This window comes from Rhinolophus hipposideros (assembly GCF_964194185.1).
Source record: "Rhinolophus hipposideros genome assembly, chromosome: 9".
In the NCBI taxonomy this organism is placed as follows: Eukaryota; Metazoa; Chordata; class Mammalia; order Chiroptera; family Rhinolophidae; genus Rhinolophus; species Rhinolophus hipposideros.
The window spans coordinates 51,830,487-51,843,345 of NC_138055.1; the positions used below are offsets into that span (position 1 = coordinate 51,830,487).

General features: G+C 42.8%; 1 protein-coding gene across 5 annotated transcripts in view; it reads left to right on the forward strand.

Moving 5' to 3' along the window:
- DIP2B (disco interacting protein 2 homolog B) overlaps positions 1–12,859 on the forward strand; it is a 194,053-nt gene that overhangs the window by 171,178 nt on the left and 10,016 nt on the right. For all 5 annotated transcript variants that reach the window (XM_081058481.1, XM_081058483.1, XM_081058485.1 and 2 more), the window contains 9 exons: positions 206–329; positions 1,645–1,766; positions 3,103–3,214; positions 5,445–5,554; positions 6,043–6,173; positions 8,060–8,228; positions 9,046–9,216; positions 10,258–10,319; positions 11,226–11,283. In XM_081058481.1, coding sequence (XP_080914607.1) covers positions 206–329; positions 1,645–1,766; positions 3,103–3,214; positions 5,445–5,554; positions 6,043–6,173; positions 8,060–8,228; positions 9,046–9,216; positions 10,258–10,319; positions 11,226–11,283 — 1,059 coding nt within the window. The remainder of the gene's footprint in view (positions 1–205; positions 330–1,644; positions 1,767–3,102; positions 3,215–5,444; positions 5,555–6,042; positions 6,174–8,059; positions 8,229–9,045; positions 9,217–10,257; positions 10,320–11,225; positions 11,284–12,859) is intronic.

The window sequence follows — 12,859 nt, forward strand, 5'->3', positions numbered from 1 at the left end:
CCACACATGTCTTTTGGCATTTTTATTATTCTATAATTTCCTAACTTCATAATTCTATTAGAGGAATTTTCACTGGAATTGATAACTAGCTAAAAGTAATCTACCAAGGCACGAGCCTTTCAGGTGTAATGTCAAACTGACTATACTTGTCACTGTTTTATTTTCTTCACGAGCTTTGACCTGCTTTCCTTCATTCTGTTTGAAGGGCACCACTGTGTGCACAGCCAGCTGCCTTCAGCTTCATAAGCGAGCAGAGAGGATTGCATCAGTTCTTGGTGACAAGGGCCATCTAAATGCAGGCGACAACGTGGTGTTGCTCTATCCGCCTGGTAAGTGTTGGGTTGGTAGACTGGACTTAAGATCCGTTGCTAGCCTGCAAACTAAGAAGACAGCAATTTAGGGCCATCGTATGTGACCATGTAGGCTGTGCACTTACTTCTCAACTCCAGGGGTACCGTGTACGTGGGCTAAGGTGTGAACCAGGTCTCACTCCCTGGAGTTGTGCAGCACAGTGGCTTGGCTGGGACCACGTCTCTTGTATTGACTTGTATTTCCACTATCTAGCATAGTGCCTGGCTCTAGGGTAAATAATGAAGGAATGAAGACTCCCTGACCTTTGGACACCCTCAAAAGAGATGCTTTGGTTCTAGGAGTATTCAGGAATGGGACCATTTCACCCAGTTTCCAAAAGAATGTTGTACGTGCACTCTTGACTTTACAGTCTTCATATGATTGATGTTTAGTTCTCCTCAATTATTGCTGCTTTCACCTTCCATGCTCTAATACAACAGCCTTCTTTTCACAGTAAGAGGGACTCAGAATTATTGGGTGACAGTTTGGTGTAAATATTCAAAATTTTAGGTGAAATATTTGAGTTGTCCCTTTCTTTATTCCTCTTCCACCTAACCCTCTCATACATCCAGCCTTTTTTGGTGTTTTATCTCCCTTACTTCATTTTGCTCTGTGACTACTATGCTATTTTATTTACATCACTATTAAGGTTTCTTAGAAGGTCATCTGGTAAAGGAATCCCTCGTATGGTGTTCCTGTGAGATTGTCTCCCACCTACCAGTTACTGACATGGAGGTAGAGGAGAGCACTTCCTGAGGAGGCCTCCTGCCCGGTCCTGGTACTTGCAGAGTGTTCTTTGTATCCAGCCACGCTTTGTCGCCCTAAAACTTGCACCCACGGATGGAGCGAGATCTCAAAGTCTAATTGCTCTTCCCATAGTGACCTTCTAAATATTTAGAGAAAACTCAGGTGTTCCTCATCTCTCTTTTCCCCATTCTTTTATTTCCCAAGTTCACCCCTAATTTCTACCGTTATTTCTCCTAAGTGATACCAAGTAGTGAGATCCAAATACCTTCTCTTTCAAGGGTTTTCTTCTGAATTCCTTTCTTGTTATTTATTCTTGGCTTCTTTCTATGTATTTTTTTTTCTTTCTATGTATTTTTAAGTTGTTTTATATGCTTCCTCCTTTACCTTCTATTCCCTCTTAATTTAAAAAAATTTCCTCTGCTAGTGTCTCTGTTAAATTATGATCTAAATAATTTGTCTGGCACATGATGTGATGAACTCATTTTTGGAAGACCTGCCTTTTCATTTCTCAGTGACCCTAGGCAGCTAAGTGACTCTGTCTTGCAGGCATCGAGTTAATCGCTGCATTCTTTGGCTGCCTATATGCGGGGTGCATACCTGTGACCGTCCGACCTCCTCATGCTCAGAACCTTACTGCCACATTGCCCACTGTCCGCATGATTGTGGATGTAAGTACCCAGGATATCTTGCCTTGTTCTCATCTCACAAAAGCCAGAGTCAGACAACTAAGGGTCCTTACTAATTTTCCAGTTCTATTGAGTTGGGAAGTCAACTCTCTCTCCTGAAAACGATCTTTTTCTTTAATCTGACCAAAGCGACCAGCATGATTCAGTGAAGTAGAGAAAATGGTTATGGGTGCAGTACAAAATTGTGTGAATTTATCATGAGCATTAAAGAGGTGATGAAGTTTTCATTAGTAATTCTCTATAAAACTAGTTTTTCCCCCTTTTGAAAAAATGTTATAATATTTTTTTCTGCACAGTAACCAAGGTAATTTTTTGTATGCCAAATTGAATTCTCCCCAGTGTCAGCTCACCTTTATTTTGGTTAATTTTATAAATTCAGTATATATACTATTATATATATATATATATATATATATATATATATATATATATATATATATTATATATAATAGTATATATACTATTTGGTATAGTATTAAAAAGTGTTCAAATCTTGCTCTGGAGGTGATAGAAGTTTCTACAGGATGTGAAAATTGAAGAAAATAAGAAAAATCTTTATTGCATCATATCCTAATGTACTTTAAAGCAAAGAGTTACAAAATTCCAGTTTGTGGAACATTTGTTTCTTTGAGAGCTGCTGCTCTGTCAGCAGCTGGAGCCTGCAGCTTAAAAGCTATGTTCATCATAGATGATTTTATTACAAAGTTCCGTTCAGTAAAATGCCCTTGTCATACCTGCAAGGTAGGCCAGAGCAGCAGAGGGGGAAGTTTCCTCTCTGACAGTTTATGGGGAAGTGAGTCACTTTGTGTTTCCTTGTGCGGTGAGGAGGAAAGCTGAGTTTCTGCGAGAGCACAGAGTCCCTCAAACTCAGAGTATGTTCTAGGTCTAGTTAGTTTTACTATTGACTAGACTGTTGCAAATACTTAACTTCTTCAGAGATGATCATTTGACTTCTCTTATTCCTTGAGCACAGCTAAATCCTATTTTTATTTTATTATGGTCTTCCTGAAACCAAAAGATTGTGGGATCCATACGGAGATTGTAAGTATGGAATCTTTGAGAATCGCTGTTATAAACAAAACCTGCGTTGTGAACAAGTTCATTGCTCTGAGGTGGTTAAGTGTTATCAGGAGGACATTACCAGAAGGACAAATGTACAGGGAAACCCTGACCTCCATTATCCGATGTGTGTTCTTTGAAAAACTGATACTGCCCTGTCCAGTATGGCGTGTGAGCTGCTTTTAGCAGCAGCCAGAGCCTGTGGTGCTATGTGGGAACTAAGCCTCCTGGTGCTTATTTCTGTTCATTTGTTTTCTAGGTCAGCAAAGCAGCCTGCATTCTCACCACACAGACCCTAATGAGGTTACTGAGGTCCCGAGAGGCGGCAGCAGCTGTGGACGTGAAAACCTGGCCAACCATCATTGACACAGGTGAGGGGGAGAATTTTCCAGAGCTACTGAGGAACAAGAACATGTACTCCCTGAAAGTTCCTAGATTCTCATGCCAAAGATGTTTACACAGCTCTAATGTCCTAACACGTTCCCTCTGCTAAGACAGAGGCAAAACTTAATACCCAGTCAGCTTGCGTTGCTCAGAGGCTGGATACTGCAATAGCCAGATCCAGAAAAGCAGATCACAACATGCTAAGGACTCGCGAAACAAGAAGTATCTCGCTGTTACACGTGGCATCATGAAAAGGTGGTTAGGTTTTATGCTGACTATGACCACGTACATGTAAGGCCATGTAAAATGTTGAGAAGATCTGATGTAGTCTAGATCTAGATGGAATACAGTCGAGACAGCGTTGGACTAGGAATCGGAAGGCCTGGTTGTAGTTCGAGGTTCAGACTCATTCTCTGTATAACCTTGTCTGAGATGACCCTTTCCTGAAATACTGCCTACCCTTGCCTGACCCATATTTACTGAGAATATTAAGTGCGATAGACTATGAAAGTACCTTGAAAACCATAAAGTGCATGAATTTTAGATGATCTTTCTACTAAAGAAGGGGACAAGACCCAGAGCTATGTGGAGAATGGTGGGATAGGCGCGAGTGAGTTGTGGAGTCAGGCAGACGGTTTTAAATCCTGGTATCAGTTCCTCTCTGAGTATCCCTACTAACTTGGGCAAAACTGTCTATAAAATGGGCGTTGTTTTAACTACTTCATGGGATGGTAAAGAATAAAATGATGTAATGTAAAGCAACGCACACATAATCATGATATCTTTAATCAAGTCCCTACTATGTGCCAGGCACCTAACATGTATTACCTAATTTTATCTAACATCAACCCTATGAGATTGGTGCTGTTTTTATCCTCATTTTACAGATAAGAAAACTGAGGCGTAGGGAGGTTACATAAGTAGTAGCACTGAAATTCACACCCAGTTAGTTTGGCTCCATTCCCAGCCTCTTAACCATTGATTTCCTCCCTAAGCTGTTTTCAGTAAGTGCCACATAATGTGCACATTATTATAGGAACATTACATGGGTTTAAATGCAGGGTGACATGCGTTTGTGGTTATTGTGGGCCAGATACTGAACTAGATTTTTTTTTTTGCATTTGTTACTTGCGGACATAAGCACAGTCACGTACACATACCGTACATAACCCAGATGGGTTGTGTTGGTGTTAACAATACAGACTTTCCATGGTTATTGGACTCGCGCACATTTCAGGAAGACCTGAAACATGGGCTGTGAGACAGACACCAGGAAGGTTTCTTGTGGTGTCTGAGCGACCCTACCCAAACCAAGGTGGGAGATAAAGAAAGTCTTCTGTTTGACCAGAGATGGTCACCCGATGATATGAAGCTTTGAAAGTCAGAGTCGGAACTGTGTCTTGATTCAGAAAGCCAGAGGAGCCGTTGGAGAGCCCCGGTGGGGGCCAGAGACATCCTTGACATCCTTGGTTGGGACATATTTAGAGAGCAAGTTTGGGGGGCAGGAAGAGGTATATAAATAAATGAGCAAAGGAAAATAATCCTAATTCTAGGTTATCATTCTAAAATCTGCCATATCAACTTGGAGAAAATCAACTTTTAAAGCAGTCCATGATTGAGAGCTCACACAGTGCTGTGCACACTAAACGTTAAAAAATAAGTAAATAAATAAACATAAAGCAGTCTTTGATTAACATAACATGTGCTAACCTGTAAATAATGAACTGTGACTTGAAATCAACATAACAACTAAAGGTTTTCGAGCATTGAGTCAGTTGTTTTCAGATTGCTTTATATTAATTAACTTCCCAACAATTCTGTGTGGGTAGGTATTATTACCAATTAGAGAAAAGAAAACAGACAAAAAGAGGTTAAATAACTTCAAGGTCACATTGCTGAAAAATGGCAGTGCTGGGATTTGAGCAGCAGCAGTCTGCTCCCTTAGTCCGTGTTGTAATACCCCTCACTAACCTTCTAGTAAATACATTGGCCTGATACAGATTTACTTTTTTGTATTGTCTAGCAATGTCCTCAACCCCAGCCCACCTCTAGGAGTGACATACGTGAGCTGCTTGGTTAAATACGAGAAGCCTAAGCTTTAGCAAATCCCAGAAGCTAAATTTGGCCGTAGCAAGGCTGCAGCGAACCAGTTGAAGAGCAATGATTTTCATGTTCCAACATAGCTGATCGACATTGAGTTTTTTCTTTTCCTTGCAGATGACTTACCCAGGAAAAGGTTACCTCAGCTGTACAAACCACCCACTCCGGAGATGTTGGCGTATCTTGATTTTAGTGTCTCAACAACTGGCATGCTTACAGGAGTGAAGGTAGAGTAGTTTGGATGTATTCACTCACTCAGGGCATGCTGGTAAAATGCCAGCACTGCAAAAAAGAGAGATGACCACTACCCCTGGGACTTTAGATGTACAGGCCAACTGGTTGTACCCGAGACCAGTAGGCGGAGGATCAAGGGTCCCTGCTATATTTAAATAAAAGCATCGGCTCTTCCGGAATAAGTTATCCCAAGGAATTTGTGTTATGCCATGTCCTGAGCCTAGCATAGAAGCTAACAGATAATAAGAATTAGAGTTAAAGCCACTATGAAATCACAGATTCCTATTCAATGAAACAGTATTGACTAATGAACAGAAATGTGTTACCTCAAGTTAGATTTAGAGTATGCTTTTGAACCAATGAAAAATGTACATCATTTTGAGGAGTTTGGGGGAATTGCAACTTCTCAAAACTCTTGTTGGAGCTGTTTTTCTGCCTGTGGGATGCCAATTCCATCCTGTTCATGTTCCTTACTTTGCAGATGTCCCACGCTGCGGTCAATGCCCTTTGTAGAGCCATCAAGCTCCAGTGTGAGTTGTATTCTTCTCGGCAGATCGCCATCTGCCTTGACCCTTACTGCGGACTTGGCTTTGCACTCTGGTGTCTCTGCAGGTAGGAATGGAAAAGCAAAGAAACCATGCGTGGGGGTGTCTTTTGGAGCTATAACCATCTCATCCTTCCCTTTGCTTCCTTAATTTGGTAAAGTTTCGATGAAATGCTGCCTTTCCCAGACTTTGTGCACCGCATATATCTCTGATGTGTTTAGTCTTGTTTGCATTCCCTCTTTTTCTTTTCTGTTAGTTTCATGCCTCATACAAAAGGTCAGTGATCTTATTACCTGCTCTGTGTTCCATCTTGTAATCCTCATTTTAGAAGCAGAGCCAAGTAGAAGGATGATACTTGGGTGAAATATGTCGTGCTTTGACAGCCAGAACACACCCCCTAGTCTTGGCAGGAAGGAATATAATGAGATGGGATGACAGTATGTGGTTGGAGAGTAGCATGTCCATCCTGGCCAGATTGTTTCTTGTAAAATAGCATGTTGTCAATCCTCCCACTGTCCACCCAGGGACCTTACCTCAGACCCACATTTTCTCCTCCTAGTGGACATCTCCATGAGTCCTTCACAGACGTGTCCCACTCAACATTCCTTCTGTGTCCCCATCTTTGTTAGGATGGGATTGTTCACCTAGGGACCCAAACTAGGAACTTGAGCATTACCTTCAACTTCTATATCTGTATGTCTCACATCTAGTTAAATGTCATGTTTTTTGGCTAAGTTGTTCCTAAACCTTTACATAGGAATTACCTAGGGGGGAAAAAGTATTGGAGGGGGTGGCCGGTTAGCTCAGCTGGTTAGTGCATGGAGCTGGAGCTGATAACACCAAGGTTGCCCGTTTGATCCCCACATGGGCCACTGTGAGCTGTAAGCCCTCCTTAAAAAAAAAAAAAAAAAAGTTTCACCTTACTGAGGTGGCCGGTTAGCTCAGTTGGTTAGAGCGTAGTGCTGATAACACCAAGGTTGCCGGTTTGATCCCCACATGGGCCACAGTGAGCTGTGCCCTCCTTAAAAAAAAAAAGATAATAAATGAAAAACAATGGGCCTTCCCCAGACTTACTAACTTAGAGACCACAATGCCAGAATATTTTTAATACAGGATTCTTGGGCTCCTGGTAACTCTGATCTATACTCAGGTTTAGGAAGTTGAGGATTCATGGCTGTAGACTGTACATATCATAGGTGACCCTGCCATTTCTTCCTTTTTATCCCGGCTGCACTGTCGGGTTTCAAGACCTCATCATCTCTTACCTGGACTGTTGCGGTCTCTGCTAACTGTCTCTCAGCCTTTGATGTCTCATGTCTCCAACCCCTCCTCCATGTTGCTAATTTTGCCCCAACCTAAAGCTGCAATGACTGCCTGCTCGGTAAAGTCTAAATCCTTCATACAATGGTTAAGCCCTTTCACTGTTTGACTCCAGCTCTTCTGGCCTCATTCTCACCACCCCCCCATGCATCCTGTGCTCTAGTATTTCACACTGGGATACTATTTCTGACGACCTTAAACACACCATGTAATTTTATACCTCTGTGCATTTACATATGCTGTTCCTCTGCCTGGAATGCTCTCATCACCATCCCCACATCCTCCCGTGACTGTCAAATTCCTGCTCATTCTTCAAGTCCCAGCTCAAATGTCACGTCATTGAGACACCCCCAACCCCAGCTTCCCCAGTTTGAATGACTTGCTCTTTATTCTATGATCTTGATGTCCTTTACTCACATCTCAGTTGCTGTGTGTACCACAGTCTGCTTTATTTTATAGTTATTGTGTCTTGTGAATTGTGTACGAAAAGGCTGATTCTCAGACCTTTATATCTAATGGGACTCCACACTGTCCTTCATGCTCAGTAAATATTTGTTGAATTAATGGTGTTCTAACACATCAAGATATCTAGGATGAATTGATAATGTCACCTCTTGCCTTTCTTTATTGCAGTGTCTATTCAGGTCACCAGTCCATCTTAATTCCTCCTATGGAGTTAGAAAACAACCTTTCCCTCTGGCTCTCTACTGTCAACCAGTACAAAATAAGGGATACTTTCTGCTCCTATTCAGTAATGGAGCTCTGCACCAAAGGGCTTGGAAACCAAGTGGAGGTGCTAAAGGTAAGAAGCAGCTACTACAATAGCCAGTCCTGAGAGGTGTTCAAGAAACAGGCCAGGCGTGATGATACCGAGTAGGGGTAGACATATCTGCTTGGTTTTTTTCTAGGCAGTCAGACGGGTGTTTTATAAACCTCAGGAACTTTATCCCTTCCACTTTCTAATTTAATGCACTCTTTCAGAGGTTAATCTGAGTCTTCCTTGTGGAGAAGAAGGTGAAACTGGTTGGGAGGCTAACTGGAAATGACTTTATGTAAAGGTGAAAGGGAACTATGACCACCAGTAGGATTTTCCCAATAGAATTTGTAACGTCAGAGCATTAGATAGGGACTGCCCCCAAAGACAAGGGCGCCTCATTCACGTGTATCCAGTTCTCATGTGTCTGACTGGCATGTGGGAGAGTCAGAAAACACTGAATTTTCTTTAATAGAGAGAGATGACCTTAAGAAGGAAAAAATGAGACAAGAGATTTGATCTCCAGTGTACGAGATTTCTTTTCTTCTCAATCCTATCTCTCCAGTTTAAAATAGGGAGAAATCTAAGGTACAGAAATGGGAGGGATAAAAATGGATTGCTGAGGAACCTAAGATTTTTAGATGAAAGAGAAAAGCAATAGAGAATGAACACATTTAGCAATGGGTAATGACTTTAGTAGAATGCCTTGGCATTTTCTGAACCCTTTTGTCTTTTCCCTGGGTGTCTGAGGTGAGACTAGACAGTTCCTTGGCTTTTCCTGACGAAAGAGATAGAGCAACGACCCTCCCTGTTCAGTTCTTTCATGACCCTGCCGACTTCAGCTCACACGCTTGGTGTCTTACAGACCAGAGGAATCAACCTCTCCTGCATCCGGACGTGCGTGGTGGTGGCTGAGGAGCGGCCCCGCGTTGCCCTGCAGCAGTCCTTCTCCAAGCTCTTTAAAGACATTGGTCTGTCCCCTCGGGCTGTCAGCACCACTTTCGGATCAAGAGTTAATGTCGCGATATGTTTACAGGTGACTATCATGAAATCTTGCTTGGGAACAAACAGAAGGGGAAGGTGCTCTGGAGCAGAGGCTCCGAACAAAGCCAGACCACCTGGCGTGAGCCAGTCCACCTACTTGCTGTGGCACCGTGGGCTTTGCATTTGGACTTGGCCGTGCCTCATCTTGCTGGTCTGTAAGATGAAGATAATATTATTGCCCTTCGCGGGTGGTTCTGTGGAATCACTGAGTTACTTGGAGCCATGGCCCACATTTGAGCAGTAATGTAAATGTTTACTCTCAGTGTAGTGCTGTGGTCCAATGATAATGACTGAAAGTCACTGAGTCCTTTGTGAGTGTTATTTACATCTTACCTTCTGTTGTTCTGTCTGCTCCATATTTTATAACGTTTTCCGCAAAGGAAGCACATATAAGCTTCTGTGCTTTTCTCCAACCAGATGGCAACTTTGCCATGTTATTATTCTTGGTGGGTAAAGAATGGAAAAGGGACTGAAATAACAGAAAAGAACTAAGTCTGATTGTGTGTAGCTTGGAGGCTGTTAAAGTAAATATAGGCACAGACGAGAGTGAGAGTAAAAGAAGGGGGCATGCATGGCTGGATACTTTCAGGTCTTCTGTGACCGTGGTCATGTGACTTTCAAGTAGCATCATGATGCTTTGACCTTGAAGCGCGATCATGGGCCCCTTGCTGGCAGCTTGTGCCAGTGTTGGTTTTGAAAACCCCGTGAGTGCTGGCCTGTCTCACCCCTGCGTTCAGTCCAGGGATGATGACCCTCCTCAGCCTGGTAACCTTTCAGGGCTGCTCTGGCCCCTGTGAGGAGGCTTCAGGCCCACTCTCCTGAGGGAGGAAAGGAGAAACATGAGGCCGTGAGTCTCTCTCTCAGGTGTGGCGTGTACCCTGCCTCGTGGTTGAAGACAGGGTGAGCTTTCAAAATAAGAGTTTAGATTTTTCATGGATATGGCTAAATTATTTCTTGATTTGAAAATGTGAAATATGGAAATATAGTTCATTTTAATTTTAAATAAATAATGCATTGATTTCTTTTTCTTTAGGGAACCTCAGGGCCTGACCCAACCACTGTGTATGTAGATCTGAAATCCTTAAGACATGACAGGTACTGTAGACTTCTTGTGCTCATTCCCTACTATAGTTCCTCAGCAGAAGAGTTCTGAGGCCCAAGAGCCAGCCCTCTGCCTCATCATTTGGTTTCTGTCTTCCAGGGGAGGATGGGAAGAGGGAAGGGATTTGTTTTTATTATTAATACTTGATAAGATTTACATTTATAAGAAGAAAGCTTTAATTCTCACAGCTGCTACACTGTTCTTTAATATTAAGGTGTAACACTTAGTTCCTGCCTGCGTGAAAGTATTTTGTGACATTTGATATAAATTAAGCTAAAATGGGTAGGCTCTTTCCTCTGAAAGTTTAACAATAAAAGATGGGACAGATAAGATAAATGAGGCAGAGTAGGGTTGTTGAAACAACCCTGTATCTGGACCCCACAAGTAAAAAGTCCTTCCTCCTCATCAGCTTACAGGAGAATTTTAGCTGTAGTCCAAGGTGAGCAGCTGGCCCGAGGGCTTTGGGACCCTGTCCCAGGTCCCCCTGACTTGGGCCGTGTTCACTGGTGTGCCCCTGGCACTGACCCAGCCTTCACAGGTAGCTCATCTCCCAACTGCAGTGGTTCTCAGCCTGGAGAGATTTTGCCCTGCAGAGGACGTTTGACAGTGTCTGGAGACATTTTTGGTTGTCATAACAAGCGGGTTGCTACTGACATCTAGTGGGTAGAGGCCTGGGATGTCGCTAAACATCCTAGAATACATGAGATAGCTCCTCACAAAAAATGATAACAAAACCTTATCTGACCCAAAACGTCAGCAATGCTGAGCTTGAGAAACTCTGTTCTAGCAAAAGAAGGAGTGGCAAATCAGAGGTCTTGGGAAGTCAGTGTGCAGCTATAGTAAACATGGCGCAGTCATTTTTTAAAAACTCATATGTGGTGAACCTGGTTCTTCCGCAGGGTTCGTCTTGTGGAACGGGGTGCCCCCCAGAGTTTGCTCCTCTCAGAGTCTGGAAAGGTAACTTGTTCTGTTAACCATTGTTGGGAAGGTGGCCTGTGTAAAGAAGTGGTTCATTTTAAAGAAACCTGAAGCCATGTAACATATTACTACCCAGGGCAAGACTTAACTGAAATCTGGAGATAACTCAACAATTTCAACTGAGCCAATACTTTCAAATTCATATGGGTATACAGATAAGAATACTCAGTTTGAACTTTCTGAATTTCTGTAGATTTTTAAAAATCTGACTGACATGTTATTCTTATTTGACAATCCAGCAAAATTCAGTGTTCATTATATTCAAGGTGGAAAGATGAGCAACACTTAAAAAGAACCAGTTCTCTTTATAAACATTACAAGGAGAAAAATAGGGGGGGCAGATGGGGAGTGTGGTTTAGGGAAGACATACACATATTTATAGTTCAAAGAGAAATCAAAATGGGGAAGAGATTAAAGATCTTCGAGAGTCATTATCTATGGGGATAAGATTTCTTACATGACAATGAGGCTTTAACATGTTCAAGGAAAGATTTAGTTATTGTTGTAGTCCATTTGGGCTGCTCTAACAGAATACCATAGACGGGGTGGCCTGTAAACAACAGAAACATTTCTCAGTTCTGGAGTCTGGAAAGTCCAAGATTGAGGCACCAGCAGATTCTGGTGAGGGATTTCTGGGTCCTAATGGCCTTGTCACTGTGCCCTCTCATGGTGGAAGAGGCAAGGGAAACCCCTGGGTCTCTTTTAGAAGGGCATTAAGCCCTTCATATGGGCTCTGATCACTTGCCAAAGGCCCCGCCTCTTAATACCATCACATTGGGGATTAGGTTTCGCAATCCTAGTTGGGAACATGCATTCTATAGCAATTTGGAACAATTTACTAAGGGAGCTAGAAGATCAGCATATGCTTTCAAGTTTCTCATCCCTTTAGTGATGATGCCTCAGAATCCCTTCTAAACTTTTGGAAGGCTGAGGAAAAAAATGGGAAGGAAAAGGGATCCTGCATAACCTATCCAGTGGTGGATCAACCCTGTGGGGAGCTGACTCCAGTTTCACTCTTCCATTTAAACTCTTCGGAGTGGACTTGGCTTGATCTTACCACATTGTCAAATCTTCATCTGGCTCAGGGAGCGGTGGGGCACCTCAGGAGCTTTAGCCCAGTGCCTGGCCCTGACTAGCAGGAATGGTCTTTTCTCTTCCTTCCTCGAGGTTTTCGATGGATGAAATCAGATAATCATTGCAGGGTTTCTCAGGTAACTGCATACTCTAGAAACCCAAGATGAGAAGGGAGGTTTAAGGGACAGAAAATGGGGACAGAGTCCCTGAGCCATCCTCTCAGCCAACACTTGTTTCTTCCTTTTCCCTCCTGAGGCACATCCTGGGCATGTGATGTCTTTCCATTTTCCTGCAAAGCTGCCACTGGATCCCCTCTTGCTGTTCCAGTTCCTCTAACTCTAGCATTCACCGTAGACTGGAGCAGAGTCTCTCAGGAGACCCCTCCTTCTGCCATTTCTGCTTCAAGAGGCTTTACTGCCCCTTGTTACTGCCCCATTAAAAGACAGATCGTGGAAAGGGCAATTACATGGTTAAGTAATTC